At 39.9% G+C, this 19,593-nt stretch overlaps 2 protein-coding genes across 9 annotated transcripts in view; both read right to left on the bottom strand.

The window, feature by feature from the left end:
• Il20rb (interleukin 20 receptor subunit beta) overlaps positions 1–4,174 on the bottom strand; it is a 113,231-nt gene extending 109,057 nt beyond the window's left edge. For all 5 annotated transcript variants that reach the window (XR_012443056.1, XR_012443057.1, XR_012443054.1 and 2 more), the window contains exon 1: positions 3,760–4,174. Coding sequence is in view for 1 of the 5 variants with exons in the window: in XM_020185249.2 (XP_020040838.2) it covers positions 3,760–3,832 (73 nt within the window). In the remaining 4 variants the exon portion in view is untranslated. The remainder of the gene's footprint in view (positions 1–3,759) is intronic.
• An 8,627-nt stretch (positions 4,175–12,801) lies between these two features.
• The window catches only part of Nck1 (NCK adaptor protein 1), a 63,460-nt gene continuing 56,668 nt past the window's right edge, over positions 12,802–19,593 (bottom strand). For 2 of the 4 annotated variants that reach the window (XM_074059925.1, XM_074059926.1), the window contains 2 exons: positions 16,237–16,952; positions 12,802–14,653 (listed from right to left, as the gene is read on the bottom strand). In XM_074059925.1, the coding sequence (XP_073916026.1) occupies positions 14,459–14,653; positions 16,237–16,952 (911 nt within the window). In that variant the 3' untranslated portion in view covers positions 12,802–14,458. The remainder of the gene's footprint in view (positions 14,654–16,236; positions 16,953–19,593) is intronic. The other 2 variants (XM_020185251.2, XM_074059927.1) reach the window with 1 other exon arrangement.

The raw sequence follows: 19,593 nt of genomic DNA, 5'->3' as shown, positions 1-19,593 counted from the left end.
AAATATTCAATATCTCCTCAAACTTTCACTTACTAATTTTTCCATCTATTGGTGGATATTTCTTGCAACAATAATTGCTATTGTGTTCTAATAGTTATTTTTTATTTAATTGGAATTGTTCTGGAAGAGTTATGCTTTCTCCACCATTTTTATTTATTTAGAACTCAAATATTTATTTTAGTCTATGGTTAAAAATCCAATGCTATTGTTATTTACTTTGTTCCTCAAATTGTTCCAGCTTTGGCCACACTGGGAACGCTCATTGACTCCTCTGTCTGTTTGACTTGTTCCCATCCCCCACTCTCCTTCATGTTATTTTTCTTAAATAATTTTTCTTGAATAATTTTAGTTCTACAGAAAAATTGCAAAGACAGTACACTGAATTCCTGTATGCCCTTTACTCAGCTTCGGTTAACCATGCTAACTAACACCTTATGTAAATAGTTTATCAAAACTGTGTTACCATAACTAAACTCCAGGCTTTATTTGGGCTTTGCCAAATCTTCAACTAGCATCTTTTTTCCATTCCAAGAGCCAATCCAGGGTACTATGTTGAAGGGAGGCCCCCAATCTTTTTAAGCACTTCATTATTTAACACAAGATGTTCCTGTCTCATCTTGTTTTTCCCTGCCCAGCCCTGTCATCCACCACTTCTCTAGGGAGCCCCACCCAGGGAGTTCTGAAAATCTCCAATGCCCAGGCAGAACCCTAGATTAACTCAGGAGTCTTGGCATTTATGCTTTTAAAACCTCCCCAAGTGGGGCTGGCAGAGTGGCACACATGGTAGAATGCCTGTCTAGCAAGTATGAGGCCCAGAGTTCAAACCCCAGTACCACCAAAAAAACAAAACTTCTCAAAGTGATTCCAGTGTCCACTCAAGACTGGGAACCACTCATCTGGACCTTACTTCTGGTGACTAAAGAATAGTTAAATTAATAGTTAAATATAAAATCCCCAAATATCAATGACGCCAGTGTATTTTCCAGCAAGATTTATGCTCCCTGAAAACAAGGGACTGTTTTGTTCATTTCTTTGATCAGCAGTGAAAGGTGCTCAGAAATGCTAAGTGAATGAAAACTGAACAAGCAAGCAACATCTTGGCTTCCTTAGAAAAACTAGGCTAGGCCTGACTTTTTTTTTTTTTACTAATGTCCCATCCATCTAGTTCTATTTGCTGCTCTAAGGATTATACTGAACCCCAAAATCGTGAGTCCATGTAAGGGAGGCAGCATGAAGGCTCCCCACTACAAAGCCATAGGGCAAACTTTGGGGCAGAAATCATTGCATCGCTTCCCTGCAAGGACCCCACTGGGTCAACTCCCCTTATTAAGTCCTCCTCCATCACTTTTTTCTCCAATAACTTTTAAGCAATGCATCAGAAAAGGCAGTGTCATCTTCTTCATTTCCTTTGCTCTGTCCCTCCTCTCTTCTTCTGATCTGTTTCAATGTCAAGTCCTGCATAGAGCTACAAAGGGCAGAGTCTCTGGAGCTGATCACACCAGAGTCAAATCCCAATTCCCCCATTTACATACATACTTGGACAAGTAACTGATCCTGACCCTGCTTCCTAGTGTATGCAATGGGGATAGTTAACACCTGCCTTGAAGGACCAATGTGGGAGGTCAAGAGAACATTTTTGCTTACCCAGCACAGTATGTGCTAAGAAACAGCAACTGTGGCTGTCACTGCTGCTAATGTTATCATTATCAGGAGCAAAAATCAGTTTCCTAAATCGCTCACTATCATTTGGAAGAGACAAAGCAAGGCAACTTCACCCATCTGTCCAGTGATCTAGAAACCAATAGAAGTTCATTTAGAATCTGCAGAACCTCATCCTGAGGAATCCTGAGGAAATGGTCAAAATTGCATAAAGACAAATTCAGCTAAAGTAATTATCTACTGACACCCCCCCATCTGTGTGCCTCGCCAACAGATAAGAGGAACTAATATTTGGGGTAGGGGGTGTGGAAGTCTTCAAAGTGACTTGATTTGCTCCATCTTATTTAATGCCTTACAACCTCAAAGTGCCTATTATGACCACTTCCCACCCGAGGCAACTGAAGTGACATGGTTTAGTCACAGAGCTAGTAAGTGACAAAGCCAAGAATCATACACACGTGTTTTTCTGGCTCTCACAGTCTCATGGTTTCTACCTCTTGTTTTGGTTTTTCTGTTTGTTTGTTTTTGTTTTTTGTTTTTCTGGTTATTAGTGTCAGAAGAGCATACTCACTTCTACATCTGTTTGAAGCAGAAGATTTTTGTTTTGCTTTTGTTTATGGTGATACTGGGGATTGAACTCAGGGCCTTAACCTTGCTAAGCAAGCAGCTCTAACACTAGAGTCACACCCCAAAGTCCTTGAAACAGGAGTTTTAAAGAAAAGACTTAAAAGGCTGAATTCATAGAAGAAAATGCCTAAGTGGAAACATTTTTGGCCAGTAAGAGTATTTGTTTCCCTGGCAACTTTTTTTGTCCCAACAACTGAACAATCAACCAACTTTCCAATCAGCCAACATCAGAGCCGTGGGTACACCAGGAAGGATGCACAGACTCTTTGTGCAGTGCAGTGCTAAAAGGCAAACTACCCTACTGACTCTAGTGCACATGGGGTCAAAGGTCAAAGGAGAGAGGTCTGGGAAAAGTCTGCAGGAGGAGGAGTCCATCTGGACTGACTGACCGTGTGAGCTCCAGATGGGGAAAGGCACCAGAAATGGTGCTGCTGGAGGGAAATTATAACCAGAAAGGTCAAGAGGAGGAAACAAGAGTAGAATGTGCCGACTGTGAACACAGCATGCCCCAGTCCAAATTTGTTTTCTAGGAGCACTGACAAATAGGGTCAAATAAATATAGGGTCATCCTGAGTCTTTCAGGCCATGACAAGCAGCAGAATTTGACCACCTGCTGAGCAGTTAGGAGCTGCAAAGGTTTGGGAACTAAGAACACTGTAAGTTTGATGCTTAAGTGAGTTCTAAACATTTGCAAATTACCTTAGCACTAATTCAAACTAAATAGAATACTAAGTTCTATGTTTTTTTTTTTAAAGAAACTACTCAAGGCTTTCATTGACACCACAAAGTGACCAGGACCTTGAAGTATTATAATGAGAAATTAATTTCTTTTAAATGCCATTTGACATGAAGAAACACCAACAGGTCAGGAACTGCAATTTTGGAATAAAGCAAGTAGTTACAAGCAATGAGGAGCGTTGCAGAGAAAATTATGTAATCTTACTGGCAGAGAAAATGCCCCAAGCCAAATACTTTTTAAATGGTATGGAGTATCATTTTTCTGTAACGACCAAGAGAAAAATCTAATTTTCCTTAAGGCTTGTACACAATATGAAACTTGCAAAATATATCTGAGTAAATTGTGTTTTGTTAAAATTTTTAATTACTTTTCTTTACTTGGCACATGTAGGAAGACTGAGACGCTTTCATAGCAGATGAGATAAATAACAAAATGCACAAAGCTTTGTTAACCTTTAAACGATCTTAATGACTTGTCTTTCTAGATTGTCCTGTGGCTATTAGGAGAGAGAGGTCCAAACAGAATGCAAGCCGTTTCTTCCCTTTGGGTTGTAGGGGATAGAGATTTAAGAGTTGAGAATATTTTTCCAAACAGATATATAAGATGTTCTCTACATATATTTCAACTCCAAGCCCTGGGAAAGTGTTTTTTGGGTTTTTTTTTTTTTTTTTTTTTTGCCATCTTAATGTATATTTGAGGAACAAACAATCAGATGCATTATAATTCATACGTACCTGTGAGCAAGCAAGGAATCAAAGCATAGAAAGTCCACGTGGTAAGACTTGTCCAGATTCCTTCTAGAACCATTGTGAGGGTCTGTGTTTGGCAGACTTCACTTGACCTGGAATGTCATTTCCTTCCAGAATGAAGCATTTTGTCCTCCTCAGCCATCTTGCTTCAGAGGGCAGATGTTGGAGCTGACATCTGAGTTGCACCACAGTCTAAATTGTTCTGAGCTGGCCCACACAGCTCAGAAGGGGCGGGCACCCTCCTTTCTGCTCAAACCCAGATATTGCATCAAGAGGTGTGGCCTGGGAGAATTCCAGAGGGAAGGTGGCTCTGGGGAGCTTGAGAATCTGGCTGGAGAAGATATCTGGGCCACAGGCTCTATCCTGGGGGCCCTGGGTGTCCCCAGAAGCCAGTGTGAACAGACAGAGTTATCTTCCCCCCTTATCAAACAGCTGTGCTCTTTTCAAGTCTACCTCTGTGACTTCACTGAAGTTCTTCTTGCTACTTCACTTCAGAAAAAGTAGAGAAGTTTAAAAAAATCAATAGCTTTTTAAAAGCTAATATGTAGTTTCATATTTGCACGTATATGTGAAAAGAAAGCCCTAGAAAATCTAAGAAACTAGTAAGATTGGTTACCTTGAGGCAGTGAAACTGGAAAGATGGAGATAAAAACGGGAGTAGGACTCTTTTTCTGAATATATTTATGTAGTGATTGATTAGTGAATCATCTGAATGATTTATTGAAAAGTTGAAACCAGTTTTAAAAATTGTAAGGAATCTCTTATGATAAAATTTGAACTTCAATTCTTCAAGGACTTTTAAACACACATTGAAGTACAAATAGAATGAACACAGGCTTTAGGGTAGAATATATTTTGGTTCCAGATTCAGAACTCATTTGCAATGTAGCTTTGGGAAGGTCATTCATTTATTTATTCATTCAACAAACATTCACTGAGGGTCTTCTATGTGCTAGCTCTGGGGAATTCAACAGTCTCTGCCCTCCACAAGAACTTCCCAACTAGTGAAGAAGATCCACATGGGAGTCATCATAAATAAATACTGAAAATGCAGTGACAGAAATATCCACTAAGGAGAAACATCTAACCCACCCTGGGGGATCACAGAAGGCTTCCTGGAGGAGGTGACTTTGGGGCTATTAAACTGAAAAAAATGTCAGCTAGGCATCCTGTTTAGGAAACCATAAGAAGTTTGGTGAAACTAAAGTGACAAGAAATGGAGCTCAAAGGCAGACAGAAACAGACTCTAAAGAGGTTCCAATGTCTAGTTGAGGGGCTTTGAGTTTATTCTGACAGCAATGAAGGCTCAAGTAAAGATTTAAAGCTCAGACCTGACCACGGCATTCCCTGCCTTTGAACAAGCAGTGCCCAGAGTGAAGCAAGCCGTGAAGAAGCCACAGTGGAGGGGCTCTGGCAGCCATGGAGGCAAGAGACATTGGCTTACATGGTTTCCTTTGCTCATGGAGAGATGACCAAATGCAAAAGATACAGGAGGCAGAATTTCAGCTCGTAGGTAAGGAATGGATGGGAGCACCAAGGAAGGGGAGCCAAACATGACTGTCAGGTTCTGGTTTGAGTAGCTGGGTGGAGGCAGCACCTCACCTGAAAGAACAGAGAAGGGTGGAGTGGAGTCAAGGACAGGCAGGATGGGAGGGTGCAGAAAACGCTGCATGCACTTAGCTCGATGTACTTAAATTTGAGATGCTTCTGTGGGTAGGGGAAGTCGTAGCCCGTGTATAAATAACCTGTGTCAAGTTAATGGGTGTCAAGTGCACGGTACCATCTCCTCTGTCTCCAGCACTTCACTGGTAGTGGGTGAGCGCATCTAAAGGGAACATGTGGATAAGGGGGCTGAGAACCTACTCACGTTTGCAGACCAGGGCAAGAAAATGAAACAGGGAGACAGAAGGAAAAGAGAAATAGGTCAGAGAAGTGGTCCTGGAAACAACGAAGGATGAAGTGATTATCGAGGCAGAGAGCAGAAGACAGGACCAGTGAGTTAATCACTGAAAAATGTCTCCAGATTTAACAATTGCAAAGTCATTTGTAACCTCATCCAGGAGTTTCCACAGAAGCCTTGGTTGGCTCAGGACCTAGATAATTGTGGATTGAGGAGTAGATGGAAAAAGTAATGTTCTTTTAAAACAAAGAGGAAGAAAACAAATCCACGAGCCTCATTCTTTTCATTTATAAAATAAGCACAATAATGTCTTACAAAATAGGGAAATACCATTCATAGAAGGCACATTAGCACAGTACCAGGAAGGCAGTAGGTCTTCGCCAATGGTACAACATTTGCTGTAATAACCACAGTAAACGAGGGACTATTTGCTCTTACTGGCTGGCCCTTTGCTGGCTACCTATCTGTGGGTTTGGCCTCTGGCAAAGCAAAGGAAACCTTCCAGTTGGAAACATTTACTTAAACGTAGTTAAAAGCACTTGCTAGCTGTGTTTCTTTGGGCAAGTCATTTAGACTGTCTGCCTTTGTATTCCTGTCCCTAAGTTGGGAACAGTTATAATGGCATCTAACTTATAGGGGTGTGAAGAGGACTAAGTCAGATGTACACTTAGAAGAGGATCTGGCAGAGTAGAGGCCCAATAAATGCTGGTTGTGCATTTCTTATACTGCACCACAGTCAAGAACACTCAGAACACTTGGTGGTGTTTGCTTGGACCCCAGCACTGAGTCAGTGGCCACCATATCTGTGCCAGCTTCTGGTCCCTAACTATTTGCTCGTCTCTCAGCTCCCCTGGCATCCAATCCTGTCCTGCCTTCCCTTTGGCTGTAAGCACAGCCCAACTTGGAGTGCTTTATAGGTGCTTCATACATGGCCTCGACATCTGTCTCCAATCTTACCCCTGTTCTCCCAGTCTTGGCTTCCTTAGTTTCCCCTAAACCTACTTCTAGTCAGTTCCAATGTGTCAACGGCTAACAATGTAAGCCAATGTGCATGAGTTTTCCGCTAGCTACCGTGTCTTTCCACGTTATACACATTTCTCATTATAAGACAGATTTGCATGGTAAGATTTGGTTTTCAATGTACCAGATTACGACACAGGGCCCAGAGGAATTGGTTCGCAATAGCTAGACAGGGATGGAGACAGAAGTCCAAATGACGTCTGCTTAATTCCAAGTTCTTTTCACTCACATAACCACCTCTCAGTACCAAAGAGGTGCTCACAATGTATCTGAGGGGCACAGTGCAGTGTGATCCACGAGTCCAGCAAAGCAGACCTCCCAGCATGTACCTATATAGATTTGAATAGTAAAGAAAAGATCAATATTGAGCAATCCAGTTGGGAGAATGACAAGAACCAAGCCCAAGGATGGAAACATGGAGGAGAATACACGCTGACTTAAAGGACAAGAAGGAAAAGGTAAGTAAACAGAGGCAGTGTAAGAAAGAACAAAAACCACAGAGTTGTGCAGTAGGAGAGTTGTTCACTGAACCTTGAAGTCTTAAGACTTATGTCCTTGCCAACACAGCCCTGCCCAGCACTGCCAACCATTCCCTCACAGGTCACTCAGCACACCTAAATAGGCACTGAGGATTTAAAGCCATTGTCCTATCATCGCTTTCAACCACAGTCCTTTTCAAGCCTGGGTCATGATCCAACAAGAAACTCAGACCATCCACCTCTGCCTGGACCATATCTCTGGGCAAGGACTCCTGGACGGCTATGCATTGCCTACTAAACTCCACCCTCACCTGGATCCCTGCCTCTGAACTTGCCCTTCTCTTCTAGCTTTGCTACTTCTCTCCATACCACCTTATCCACTGGTTCTGGTCTCATCCATGCACTATGCCAAATTGTCCTCTATCCTGTCACCTTAACTTCTTGGTTTTTTTTCAGAGTTGGAGGCTCATCTATATCTGAAGATGAACTGCTGGGAGAACGAACCTATTTCCTACCCTAAGCAGGTACAGTCTAGAAATAGATGTTTTCCTATTACAGTCCTTGCCACGCAAATCTGATATCTACTTATGTAAGGAAAAGCAAGCAGATAAAAGGGTTTTATGGAAAGATAAAGAGAGATGAGGAGGGAGTCTGATGGCCATAGAAGAGACTCTTACGCTCTTGGTGCTCCAAGGGTGGGACTAGCATGAGAGGGGAGCACCAAGGGTGCAAAGTGGGGGGAGGCACACATTCTTAGGGTTGTGCAAGTTCAGGATGGGTCCTGGCACCCAGGCACATACTGCACTGTTAATTTCTGTTTCTGTAACCATCCCTCTCCCTACTTGGTACAGGGTAGTTCCTTCCCTTTGCATCAAGATTTCTAAATGTTTATGTCCGGTGTTTTAGCCCAACTGACATTAGTTGTAATCCATTGTCCGTTTTTTTTTTTTTCTTTTCCTTGAAGTAACACAGGGAATTTAAAATGTTGAATTCCTTTTGTCTTAGATTCCTATAACTGCTTCCACAAAGAATGTTCCAGTTGTTATTTATTTTTTTTTTTGGTGGTACTGGTGATTGAACGCAGGGCCTCAAGCCTGTTAGATAAGTGCTTTACCATTTGAGCCATACTCGTAGCCCTCTGCTTTAGTTTGTTCTTAGATAGGGTCTTGTACTTTTGCCTGGGCTGGCCTCAGACCATCCTGCTATCTCCATCTCCCAAACTGGGATTACAGGCTGTGCCACCGTGCCCAGTCCAATTTTTTTCTTTTTTGCATTTTTTTTGGTGATTTTTTTTTATTGTGCTGGGTGGGGGTACATTGTGGCATTTACAAAAGTTTTTATATCACTTGAATTCACCCCTCCACCACTCTCCTTTATCCCCTCCTCCCCTCATTCTCAGAATAGTTTCAACAGGTCTCATTTTTACATTTACACATACGTGTACACAGTATTTGCACCATATTCACCCTCCCACACCCTTTCCCCACCATCTACCCCCTCCCACTGGTACCGATTCCCCGGGTCCAATTTCTACTCACTCTCAAGCTCAAATTTTGTGAACTCGTGTCCCTTCTGCACTTCCACTGAACGTTCTTTTTCCATTTTCCTTCCTAATATTTCTTGTCTAGTCATCAAGAATTTAACATCCTTAGACCTCAATTCCTTCCTTAGGGTATAATGAATTAAATTAAATTTGCCAAAAGTGTCATCCTTCTGTAGTCAAATTGTTGTTTTTCTATGTACCACCACCCAACAACTCCTCTTTTAAGATGGGAGAATCAGGTTTATTCAGAATGGCCTTTTGTAGTTAAGAATTCCACATTTAAGTAAGCAAATACTATTTTAATCCATTTTAAAATTTGAAAACCAGAAACAATGTTAAGTGAAGACCTACCTAACTTTCAAATGATTTTGATTGCTGTGTTTCATTCAATCACTGGTTAATACTGTTAAATGGAGCATACCATATGCTCAAAGATCAGTTTCATCAGTCTTCTTTTGATCAGCCTATATAAACCCTTGACCTTATTCTACAACCTTATCAACTGGCTTTACTTTTTTTGGGGGGGGGAGGATTGGGACTGGGGTTTGAACTCAGGGCTTCCTACTTGCAAAGAGGGTGCTCTGCTGCTCAAGCCACACCTCCAGTCCATTTTGCTCTGGTTATTTTAGAGATGGGGTCTTGAGAACTGTTTGCCCGGGCTGGCCTCAAACTGTGATCTTCCCAATCTCAGTCTCCCAAGTAACTAAGATAACTGGCACTCGGCTTCTATTTTTAAATCCATAACTCTTTTCATTAAGCACTGCATAATCCATAAAATGTAAGTTTTGTTAAAGTTTTGTCCATTTTCTTCACTATTATATTGCTAGGTGAGAACAGTCTCACACCTGAGCAATCAAATATTTGAAATGAGTTGGCACTTAGCACTGTAGACTGGGACCAAGCCTTCAGCACATGGGCTTTGGGGGACATTTAGGATCCAAACTACAACGGTTCAAAAATATTCTTGACACCAAGTGATTATTATATGCCTCAATGAAATCAGTATTTATTCTCTGCAACACTTACCTATCTATAGTCTAGAAAGCATATCAAAACAAGTTTGTGTGACATCATTGGCTCTAGAAGAGCCAATCTTAATCAGGAGTTACTGATTTCCTTTGTCAGTGTTTGAACATAACAATTTAATAACCATTCCTGTGCTTAGCCTTATGTTTGGATAGACATTTAACTCTCTTTCTGGAATCCATCATTTTGTCTCCAAAACGTCCCACAGATATCTGCAGTTTCTCCATAGTCTAAGATGTAAATATCTGAGCCCAAAAGTTCATTTAAAGGAACTAAGTATCTTACCTATATTAAACACCTGGTTTTAAGTGTATACTTAGGTTTGTTTTCCTCTTTGAAAGTCATCATTCTGCTGGTGAAGTGGCTCAAGTGGTAGAGTGCCTGCCTAGCAAGCATGAGGCCCTAAATTCAAACCCTAGTACCACACACACACACACACACACAATTCATTCAATGAGGCACAAGAAAACATGGCAAGAATAAATTGAGTATTGTACCTTTTGTAGTTACAACTGCAAAAAAATTCTGCACCATTATTCTGAAAAGAGTGAGATGAGCCTTCCCTGTGTTCTAAGTTTAAGCAGTTTGAGTGGAAACATTTAAAAATCAGTGCCAAGAGCACTTGCTGCGCGCATATGGGTCCTTGATTTGATCCCTAACACTGTAAAAAAATAATGGCCAGCCTTGCAAGTAATTTAAATGTTTGCATAAACCATTGTAGACATCAGGCCAATTTTGACCCATTTGATATAAAGGCACTTTGGTTTAAAAACACAACATTCTGGGAACATGGTTAATGATAACTGAAATCTTCCTGCTGCTCTTGGTTCTACTCATTAAACAAGTCTTGGCAAATTGTGTGTACTTTCAGATGAAAGGAGCACTTCATAAGTAAAGTAGAAGCAAACATTTTCTCAGTTGGCTCAGCTCCTGTAACAGCAAAGAATCAGGGTGTGGAGTGCATACACTCCGATTGCCTGACAAGTGCTTAGAATATAGCAGAACTGAGTCACAAACTTGCCAAACACCAACAGAACCAGCTTATCCAAGAGAGAAGCAATCCAATGCTTCCTACTTTACAACAGAACCAAATAGCTACTCAGTAGGCAGGGCCTGGGAGTACCTCCTCAGCTCAAGGCCAGACTGAGCAGTAAGTTAGCAAGCTCCTATGGCGACAAATAAACTGGGCATGGTGGTGTACATCTGTAATTCCATCTTCTTAGGAGGCACAGGTAGGAAGATCAGTCCAAGGCCAGTCTTGGGAAAAAACACAGGGCCTTATCTGAAAACTAACCTAAAGCAAAAAAGGCTGTAAGCATAGCTCAAGGGGCAGAGCATTTGCCTAGCAAGTGTGAGGACCTGAATTCAAACCCCCCAATAACACCAAAGAAAAGTTTTTCCCAGAATCAGTAATTTGATATTTTTAAAAATGTCTATTGGATGCTATTCAGAACACAAAATGAGGATATCATCTATCCTGTATAAAACTCCTTCAAGGAAAGTGAACACAGTAGTTAAATTTTTGATCTATACTCATTTATCTTTTAGTAAAGTGTTAAAATGGAAAAGTTAATGCTACGCTGTTAATTCACGGATTTGGACACCTGAAGTGTTTCTGAAAAATGAGAATTTCTAGATTCCAAGCCCCAAACTCTCCATGTAACAGGAAAAACAGAAGTAACGGTAATTGCATTTGGAGATACACACTCGGGGATGGGGGCTGGGGACAGAGACTGTGTAGGTTGAACAGTACTCCTGTATAAGGCCACTGTGTTTGGCTGTACCCTGAATAAGGCGCCCAAGAGGTAGGGGGTGATATTCCAGACTTTTTTTGACAAGGCAAGGATTGGGCCTGCCGGGACAAAAAGGTACCTTTTCCTGATTCTCACAAAGGTTCTACTTAGGCCACAGTGACCTCTGCAACTCTGACAGAGCATTACTGCTGGGAATACTTTTAAGTGCCATGTATCCAACAAGGGTGACCCTACTATCTGTCAGGCCTTTGGAATCTTCTGGCCATGGCAGTGCGCTCAGCCTTCCTAGTCTGTTCAATGATGTTCCAATCAAGCAGTTATTCTGTCTAGGTGCAAGTGTTAACATGAGCAGTGATACATGTGTAATATCCACGTATAGATAGGCATTTGACCAAACCCTAAGGATATATGACCAAATAAGGAATATAACAGCAATAATTTTTCTTTGCATTATTTAGCTTACATATATAATGTTCTTTAAAAAAAGCCTCTCCAAGATTTTGGAGAAGTTATTTGTAGAGGTGGGTAGAGCATTACATGTGCTATGAATGTTTAAATTTGGTAACTAATCATTTCCTATGTGGAAGAAAACGTCTGTAATACTGCTTTTCCCAGGATCCTTAGCTCCTCCTACTCTAAACTAGCACAGAAAGGGCGGTGTCACACACACACCACCAGGCTGGGAACGAGGAAACCTGGTTCCTAATGCAAGTCCTGTCGCCTAGCTATGTAGCTGTTCACCAATGCTGTTCTAATTCAAGTAAAATTCATGCTTATAAAACTGCCACTGTTGCAAGAATCAGTTTAAGACTTTTTAAAAACTGACAAAACGTTGAAATACAAAGTAAAGTGTTTCCAGAGCGGTTTCACAACAGGTACCACTGTCACAACAGTTATTATTTCTGGGAACTCTACAGCTACAACCAATCTACCAGGGGTGTGCACCCTGCTTCAGAGCTGCTCGATTCCAAGCTACTTCTCAAAATTCTGCTCTGGTAATATCAGCTCAGCAGAGATTTTCTGTAAATAGCTCATCTGTGACACAAAGCAGTAATTGCTCCTTTAAAAATAAACATTTTTTCCATAAGGACTGAGGTAGAGGGACCAAAGGGAAAATTAAAAAGGAAGCATCATCAAATGCATGTTAAAAATTCAAAGATGTTACCTAGTCATTCTACAACCACTTTTAAACTGTTTTCCTCAATTAATATTCATGGGATTTTATAGCAAAAGAAGGTAAAGCACATATAACTTTTATTTCCTTAATTACCGTAATAAACAAAGGAGCATTCAAAGATAATGAAGTATGAGTTTAAAGGCTTTAAAAGCAGTGTAATAAAGATGAAAATTTATATAACAAAGTCTTATTTGTATTTGTTGACATCGCAAGCTTAGTAGGAGAAACCAGGGCTGCCACCCAGTGGTAACATTAGTCTTCAAATGATTTCAACAGTTAAAATAAAAAATTTTAATGAAACAATGAATGAAAAAACTCTTTAAGTTACATAACTTCTATTTTACCATTTGTAATTCTGGTGTTTATTTACAATAGCAAAGAATGGAAATAGTCATATGCTTAGGCAGAAGATGGGGACATTTTTGAAAATATGACTTCCTATTGTTTACTAAGTTATGCAGTTTTAATAAATATTTTCAATTAAAATACTGATGTACTATGCTTAAATTTAAATCTCCAGAATAAAGAGGACAAAAGTGTGACTATGAAATATAACTAACTGGTTTTCTTCAGCAGCCGACAGAAGATTAAATACTTACAGTGTCCTCTCATCCCTATACCCAAACTCTTAGTTGATAAAAACTAATATTTAAAAAATAATATAACTTTATCTAACTATAAGCATATTTCATTTTCCCCTTAGATATACAACAATTTTGGTGTCCCAGTCAACAAAAGTCAAAGCTGAAAGGAGGTCTGGGGATGTAGCTCATCACAGCACCTGCTTAGCATGTGAAGGGTCTTAGGTTCAATCCCCAGCATGACAGAACATAAAATAAAAATAAACTTTATCAGCTATATGGGGCTGCAAGGCCCTGCATTTGCTCCTCAGCACCAGAAAACACAACAAAATAAAGAAACACACAACCCTCACATATCTCATTGTCTGTAACTGAGGTCACACTGGCATATAACACGTTCCAAAGAAGATGCTTTGGTAAAGTAACATTAGGAGAAAAGGAACATGACAGCATCCATTTTCAGCTTTAAAAGCTAACTATGTCAGAGATTGTTTTGTTCCCTTGAATAAGCAGATGAGAAAAATCACCAATAAATTATTTAAAATTTAGTGAGTTTTGTTTCAGTACTTGAAAATTAAAATCGTACAAGATGCTTCCTACCCTATGTCCTGTCCACCTTGTACACTGAACACAATGACTGAATTTTTAAAAAGAATTGTATATACAACATACCTGGTATTTGTAATGACTTGTGACAAATACAATTCTTGAAAATAATTTCTAATTTCCCATTTATTATTGCTATGTAGTCACAGAAAAGATTAACGCTCTCCAAGAAATTTATTTTAGCATATGCCATAGATAGCTATAACCTGATCTGACGAGAAACCATGGCAGAACTAATAGGGTGCCTTTACAAGGAAATAAAGGAATTCTCCCATATAAAGACTTCTGATCTGCAGTATTTACTTTTTTTTTTTTTTCCAAAATACAAAACCTTAGTATTAGACATAAAGACAAAAACAGCAAAGAAGAGAACAGTAAAACAGAAGACCAAGGATAAAGAACTGTTCTATGCAGGTGCACTGCATATGTAGTTGATATGCATGGGCTTAGTTATAGTAAAAATACTTATGTATTATAGTCAGTTCTCACACAGTTAGAAACAGCAATTTCCAATTGAGCACAATCGAGCCAACATTTTCTCAGTCTTCAATTGCATGACAAATTAAAGCTGTACAGCAGTCACTTCTGATCAGCAGTATCATGACAAATGTTTGACAAGATACAACTTTTCTCCTTGATCACTTGTAAAAATTGGTGCCTTTTTGTAATGTTCTACAAGTTCTTCCATGGTGCTGAATTTACGCTGCCCAATGCAGTAGACAGTCTCTTTCAGTTGGACTTTAAAATGTTTGTTTTTCCCTTGTGCTTTTAGTGATACTGAGAAATCATTTGGCTAAAAGAGAAAAAACAAATAAGGGTAAACATTTTGAAAGCCATGTACCAGCATTTTTATATCAAAAAACTGCTAACTGCTAAAATCAGAACGCTAAGTACTAAGAACCATGTTAAATTATTTACATATATTATCTTCTTTACTCCTCAAAACAAACCCCTTTAACAGATGAGAAAACAGAGGCTCAGAGAAGCTAACTTGCCCAAGATTACTTATCTACTTAGTGGCAGGACTCAGACCTTAGTGGCCAAAGCATAATACATTACCACAGCAAATTCTTCAGTTTACTACCTGTGGCAAAAGAGAGCTATTTTCTCTCCAGATGGACTACTGGAGAAGCATATGAGAAAAATCCCAGACATCGCCCCATCCCATTCCAATTTATAGCTAAGAGTAGTACAGAGTTACTTAGTATTATAAGTATAGTATAAGAATTACTTCTATAGCTATAGAAGTAACTGAGGGATAATACTCTGAATTCTCAAAAATCAAGAACACACAAATAAGAACTCATCTAAACTCTAATGAAAGCTGCCAAACTCAATGCCTACAATAGCAAAAGAGTTATATAAACAGGTGCTAGATGGACAGAGGAAATGACATTGTTTGCCTAATCTACAAGGTGGACACTTCTCTGAGATGGCAGTCTTGCAGGAAAATAGGGTCTCAGGTTGGCAGGTTTTCCAATTTTAAAAGGAAATCTGAAGTCTGGATTTTTACAATAAATCTCCCAATATTTAAATATTGACAATGAACTGAAAATGTGTAAAAACCATTGTGCGGGCCAAACAAAATATGCCTATTCAAGACCACTAACTATTGCTAAAAATAATGATATATTTAGACTAATACCTATGTTCTACTCACAAGAAAACATAGTACTCTGTATTCAAGTTATTACTTTTTTTCTTTTTTGGCAGTACTAAGGTTTGAACTCAGTGCCTCCCCTTTACTAGGCAGGCATTCTACCACTTGAGCCACTCCACCAGCCCTTTTTGTGTGGTTTCTTTGAACTATCTGCCCGGACTGACTTCTCACTGAGATCCTCCTGATCTCTGCCTCCTTTTATAGGTGTGAGTCACTGGTGCCCACGTTAAAACAGGTTTTTGAGGTATATAAAAAATAAAAGTGTATTTTAACTTCCAAACAATTATGAAGAAACTTAAGTATCAATTTTTTATTTGGAATTTCCTGTAAAGACTATAATGCTTATCTTCTTATATATCGCATCTTATGGTAAATTTGAGAAATTTTTTCCCGGTTTAACCTACTTCATTATTCTACTCTCAGTGAAGAGACCAATGCTCAATTTTTTTCATTTATCAGTTTAATGCAACAGAAAATATTCCAGGAATGCAAAACCAACACAACTGGTTAAGGCCAGAAAATCCAGTATTGCATTACTGTTCCAGCTATCTTTTATTCAAAGTAACACAGCTGGACAGGACACGGACTGTAGCTCCAGAACAGTTCTGACTACCCTGTGTGAAGCTTGTTTGCTTTAGGGGAGCCCCTGAACCTCTCCAGTCCTACTGCTGAACACCCAGAGCTCTATTTCCGGGTACCTCTGAAAATCAACTTACCGAAGATTCACTATCACGAATGAGAAAATCTCCTTCATGCCCTCTTTCATTTAATGCCATTTCTGCTTGATGCCTGGTGACTTTGCCGTAATACCACGGATTGCCAGCAAACTTTCCAGTGAGCGCAGGCCGGATGTAATCACACTGGGGAGGTGATGGTTCCAAGCCTGAGGTTATTGGGTTATTCTGCATAATGGTAACATAGTTTTTTGGCACCAGACCAACCATTCCATTGATCTTCCTGCATTTCCACCACTCTGGATCATTTTCTGGCTTTTCAATAACATCCATTATATCACCTTTCTCAAAATTGAGTTCTTCATCGTTGGACGAGCTGAATGGATAAAGAGCTTGTACCACATGCAACACTTGCCCAGTATTTAGATTATTGACAACTGCTGCTAATTTCTCTGAAAGAGAACCCACATGGTCACCCAAAGGACTATCACCTTCCTCAGTTACATAGTTTGAAGGGAACCATCCAATTTGTCCATTGTAGCTGCCACGCCACCACCCATCACTGCATTTCTCCATGACGATCACCTTCGTCCCTTTTATCAGTGACAGTTCATCCTCTCTCTCAGCCATGTAGTTAAACTTCACATAGGCAGGCATGTTGAGGTCATAGAGACGTTCTCCTGGGTCAACAAAGCTATCATCAGCCGGAGATGCAGTGTCTGGCACACTAGGTTTCCTTTTCACTTTTCCAATGCCTGCTTAAATAAAAAAGAAGTAATGAGAATATAAAAGGCTCTTCAACTCTATATAGTTCTTCTAAGCCTCTAAATGTAGGCAACAAATTTCTATGTGTACAATCAAATTCTCTTTCCATAATCAAAGACAATTTCAGTTATGAGATAGTTTATTGTCTTTTCTTTTGCAAAGGCTTGCAATAATTACATAAAGTTGCCCTAAATTAATGAGCTTTCTCTAAAATGTTAATGTCATAGTTACAACCCAATTACACAAAGGCTCCAGAAAACCCATATTCATCTCATCTTAGTTTATTAACCTTGTTTTCAGGGCTGGGCATTGTGATGCACATCTGTAATCCTAGTCCCTGGGGATGCAGAGGTAGGAGGATCACTAGTTCCAGGCCGGCCCAGGCCAAGTTCATGAAACCCCATCTCAAAAGTAAAATACAAATGAAATGGGCTGGGAGCATGGCTCATGTGTTACAGCACTTGCCTGGCACAGGTGAGACCCTGGTTCAATCCCCAGTATAGATATGGGGAAGGGGTAGACAGGTCATGGGATAGAACAAGCTTTTATGACTAGCTACATTAAAAAAAAAAAAAAAGATTTAAACTAGATCTTGATGTGCACTATAAAATTATAGTTGTATCAGTAATCTTATTGCTTTCTGGTTTTAATGTTGTTGTGGTTTGTCTGTGGTTTTCATTTTTTATTTTTTGCAATGCTACAAGATTGACCCCAGGACCTGTACACAGTAGGCAAGCACTTCGCCTCCCCAGTGCTTGTCTGTGCTCTTAGTGCCCAGAAGCAGGTGGTTTTAGTCATTGCATGTTTCTTTTAAAACAACGTATTATTCACTTATTTACCTCCCTTTACCCCATTCACAGGCAACCTCCACAAACACAGAGGTTTTTTTTTACTTTGTTCACAGATATAATCCTAAGAACCTTACAGAGTACCTCGTACACAATCAATGCTTAGTGTATGTTTGTTGAAAGAAATGAGAAAACCACCAAATGGTGCTATCATCACAAATGCAAGCTACATCAGTGCAGCCAGGCATTCTCAGGATTGCTTATTTCTTAGAATGTGATCTGATCTTTTGCTTTACCTTGAAAATGGGAACTTTTCTAAGTGCAAGTTCTCAAATTCCTTCTCACATATGAAAACTCTTATTACCCTCACTCTCTTTGCCCAGCCAAGTCCCTAAACTCTGACCACCCCCCCTCAGTTTTGGGGCAGTACTGGGGATTGAACTTAGGGCCTCAAGCTTGCTAGGCAAGCACTCTATCACTTGAGCTATGCCCCAGTCCTTTTACTTTTTCAGTTTGTTTTTCAGATAAGGACTCGTACTTTTGCCCACCTCCTGAGTAGCCGGGATTGAAGGCATGTGCCACCATACTGGCTCTTTTAGGTTCTTTCCTGATGCTTTTGGAACTCTTCACTATCTTTGTTTCCCTCTTATTCATTCTCATCAATTATCTAAAAACACATTCTAATCTTTTCAATTCCAAAATAAAGTTACTTTAACTTTGCTATTCTTTTAAAACCACATTATTCTTTAAAAAATTGTCTTCTACTTTTCCTTCAACTTTTTTACCACTTGCTCACCTTCCTCTTTATAATCTGATTCTGTTTCCATTACACTATGAAAAATGTCTGACTAAAACCTTTTTTATGAAAACTGTGCCATCCTCCATAACTAGAGTCCTAAGCCAGAGTCCTGACTCTGGGGGTTCCCAACAAATTAGGTCCAACCCCTGGTCCCAGAAATCACAGAAAATAATGGTGGGAAATGATTTTAGTCAACATGGCTATGTTGGAAAGATGGACATCATGCGTCTCAGTCCACCTTGGGGAACTGACACAAGTTTTAGGTTCGGTCAGAGGAGGAACTGGGGCAGGGGGTAAGCAATGTGTATGCATAAAGTAGTGTTGATCCTACTGTGGTCTACTTGTTATCTCAGCCTTGGTTCTGTAAGACACCTCTTAAGAAGTCTTTATCTTTTGAGGGGACAATCAGGTTCTCAAGAAATGACAACTTCTGATGGAAAGGGGCAGTCTCATTTTCTCTCATGGGTAATTTCTCCCATTTAGAAAGTAATCTCCCCATGGGGTGATTTGTCTGTGAGACTTTAATGTTCCTGGGATCCAAGGTGATTGCAGGTTTAACACAATGACTAGATACTTCCAGCTGCCTTTTTCATGGGTCTGAAATAGGATACTGTAAAAGCTGACAGTGAAACCTCAATTACACTTATCTTTGTGCCTTAAGACTTGACCAGAGATGAGATGGATCTAGGTGTCTTCAGGTTTTAGGTAAACACTCCTTGAATCATTAGCACACCTACATGCAGGGCTGAGCAGGAGTCTGACCCAAAGTAGAAGAGACAGACATAAAATGAAGGCAGAGATGTCAGGGTTACACCCTGATTTAGGTACCTTGTAGGCCAAGTGCAGAGTCAATGCTTTTTAGCAAAAGCAGTTTCTAAGTATCTGCTGTACATCCTCACTGCCAAATTACTACCTTTTAGAGTTGTTAGCTTCTTAATTTCTTCATGCGGCAACCAAGATCACAGACCACTCGTTCTGTTTTCTTCTTCTGCTGTCCTTGAGAGTCTCTTGTTTTCCCTCCTGAACTATTTACATATTCTTGCATGT

This window comes from Castor canadensis, chromosome 17 (genome assembly GCF_047511655.1).
Source record: "Castor canadensis chromosome 17, mCasCan1.hap1v2, whole genome shotgun sequence".
NCBI classification, from domain to species: Eukaryota; Metazoa; Chordata; class Mammalia; order Rodentia; family Castoridae; genus Castor; species Castor canadensis.
Note: the sequence above shows the minus strand (reverse complement) of the source record. Positions and strands in the feature narration are given on the sequence as shown.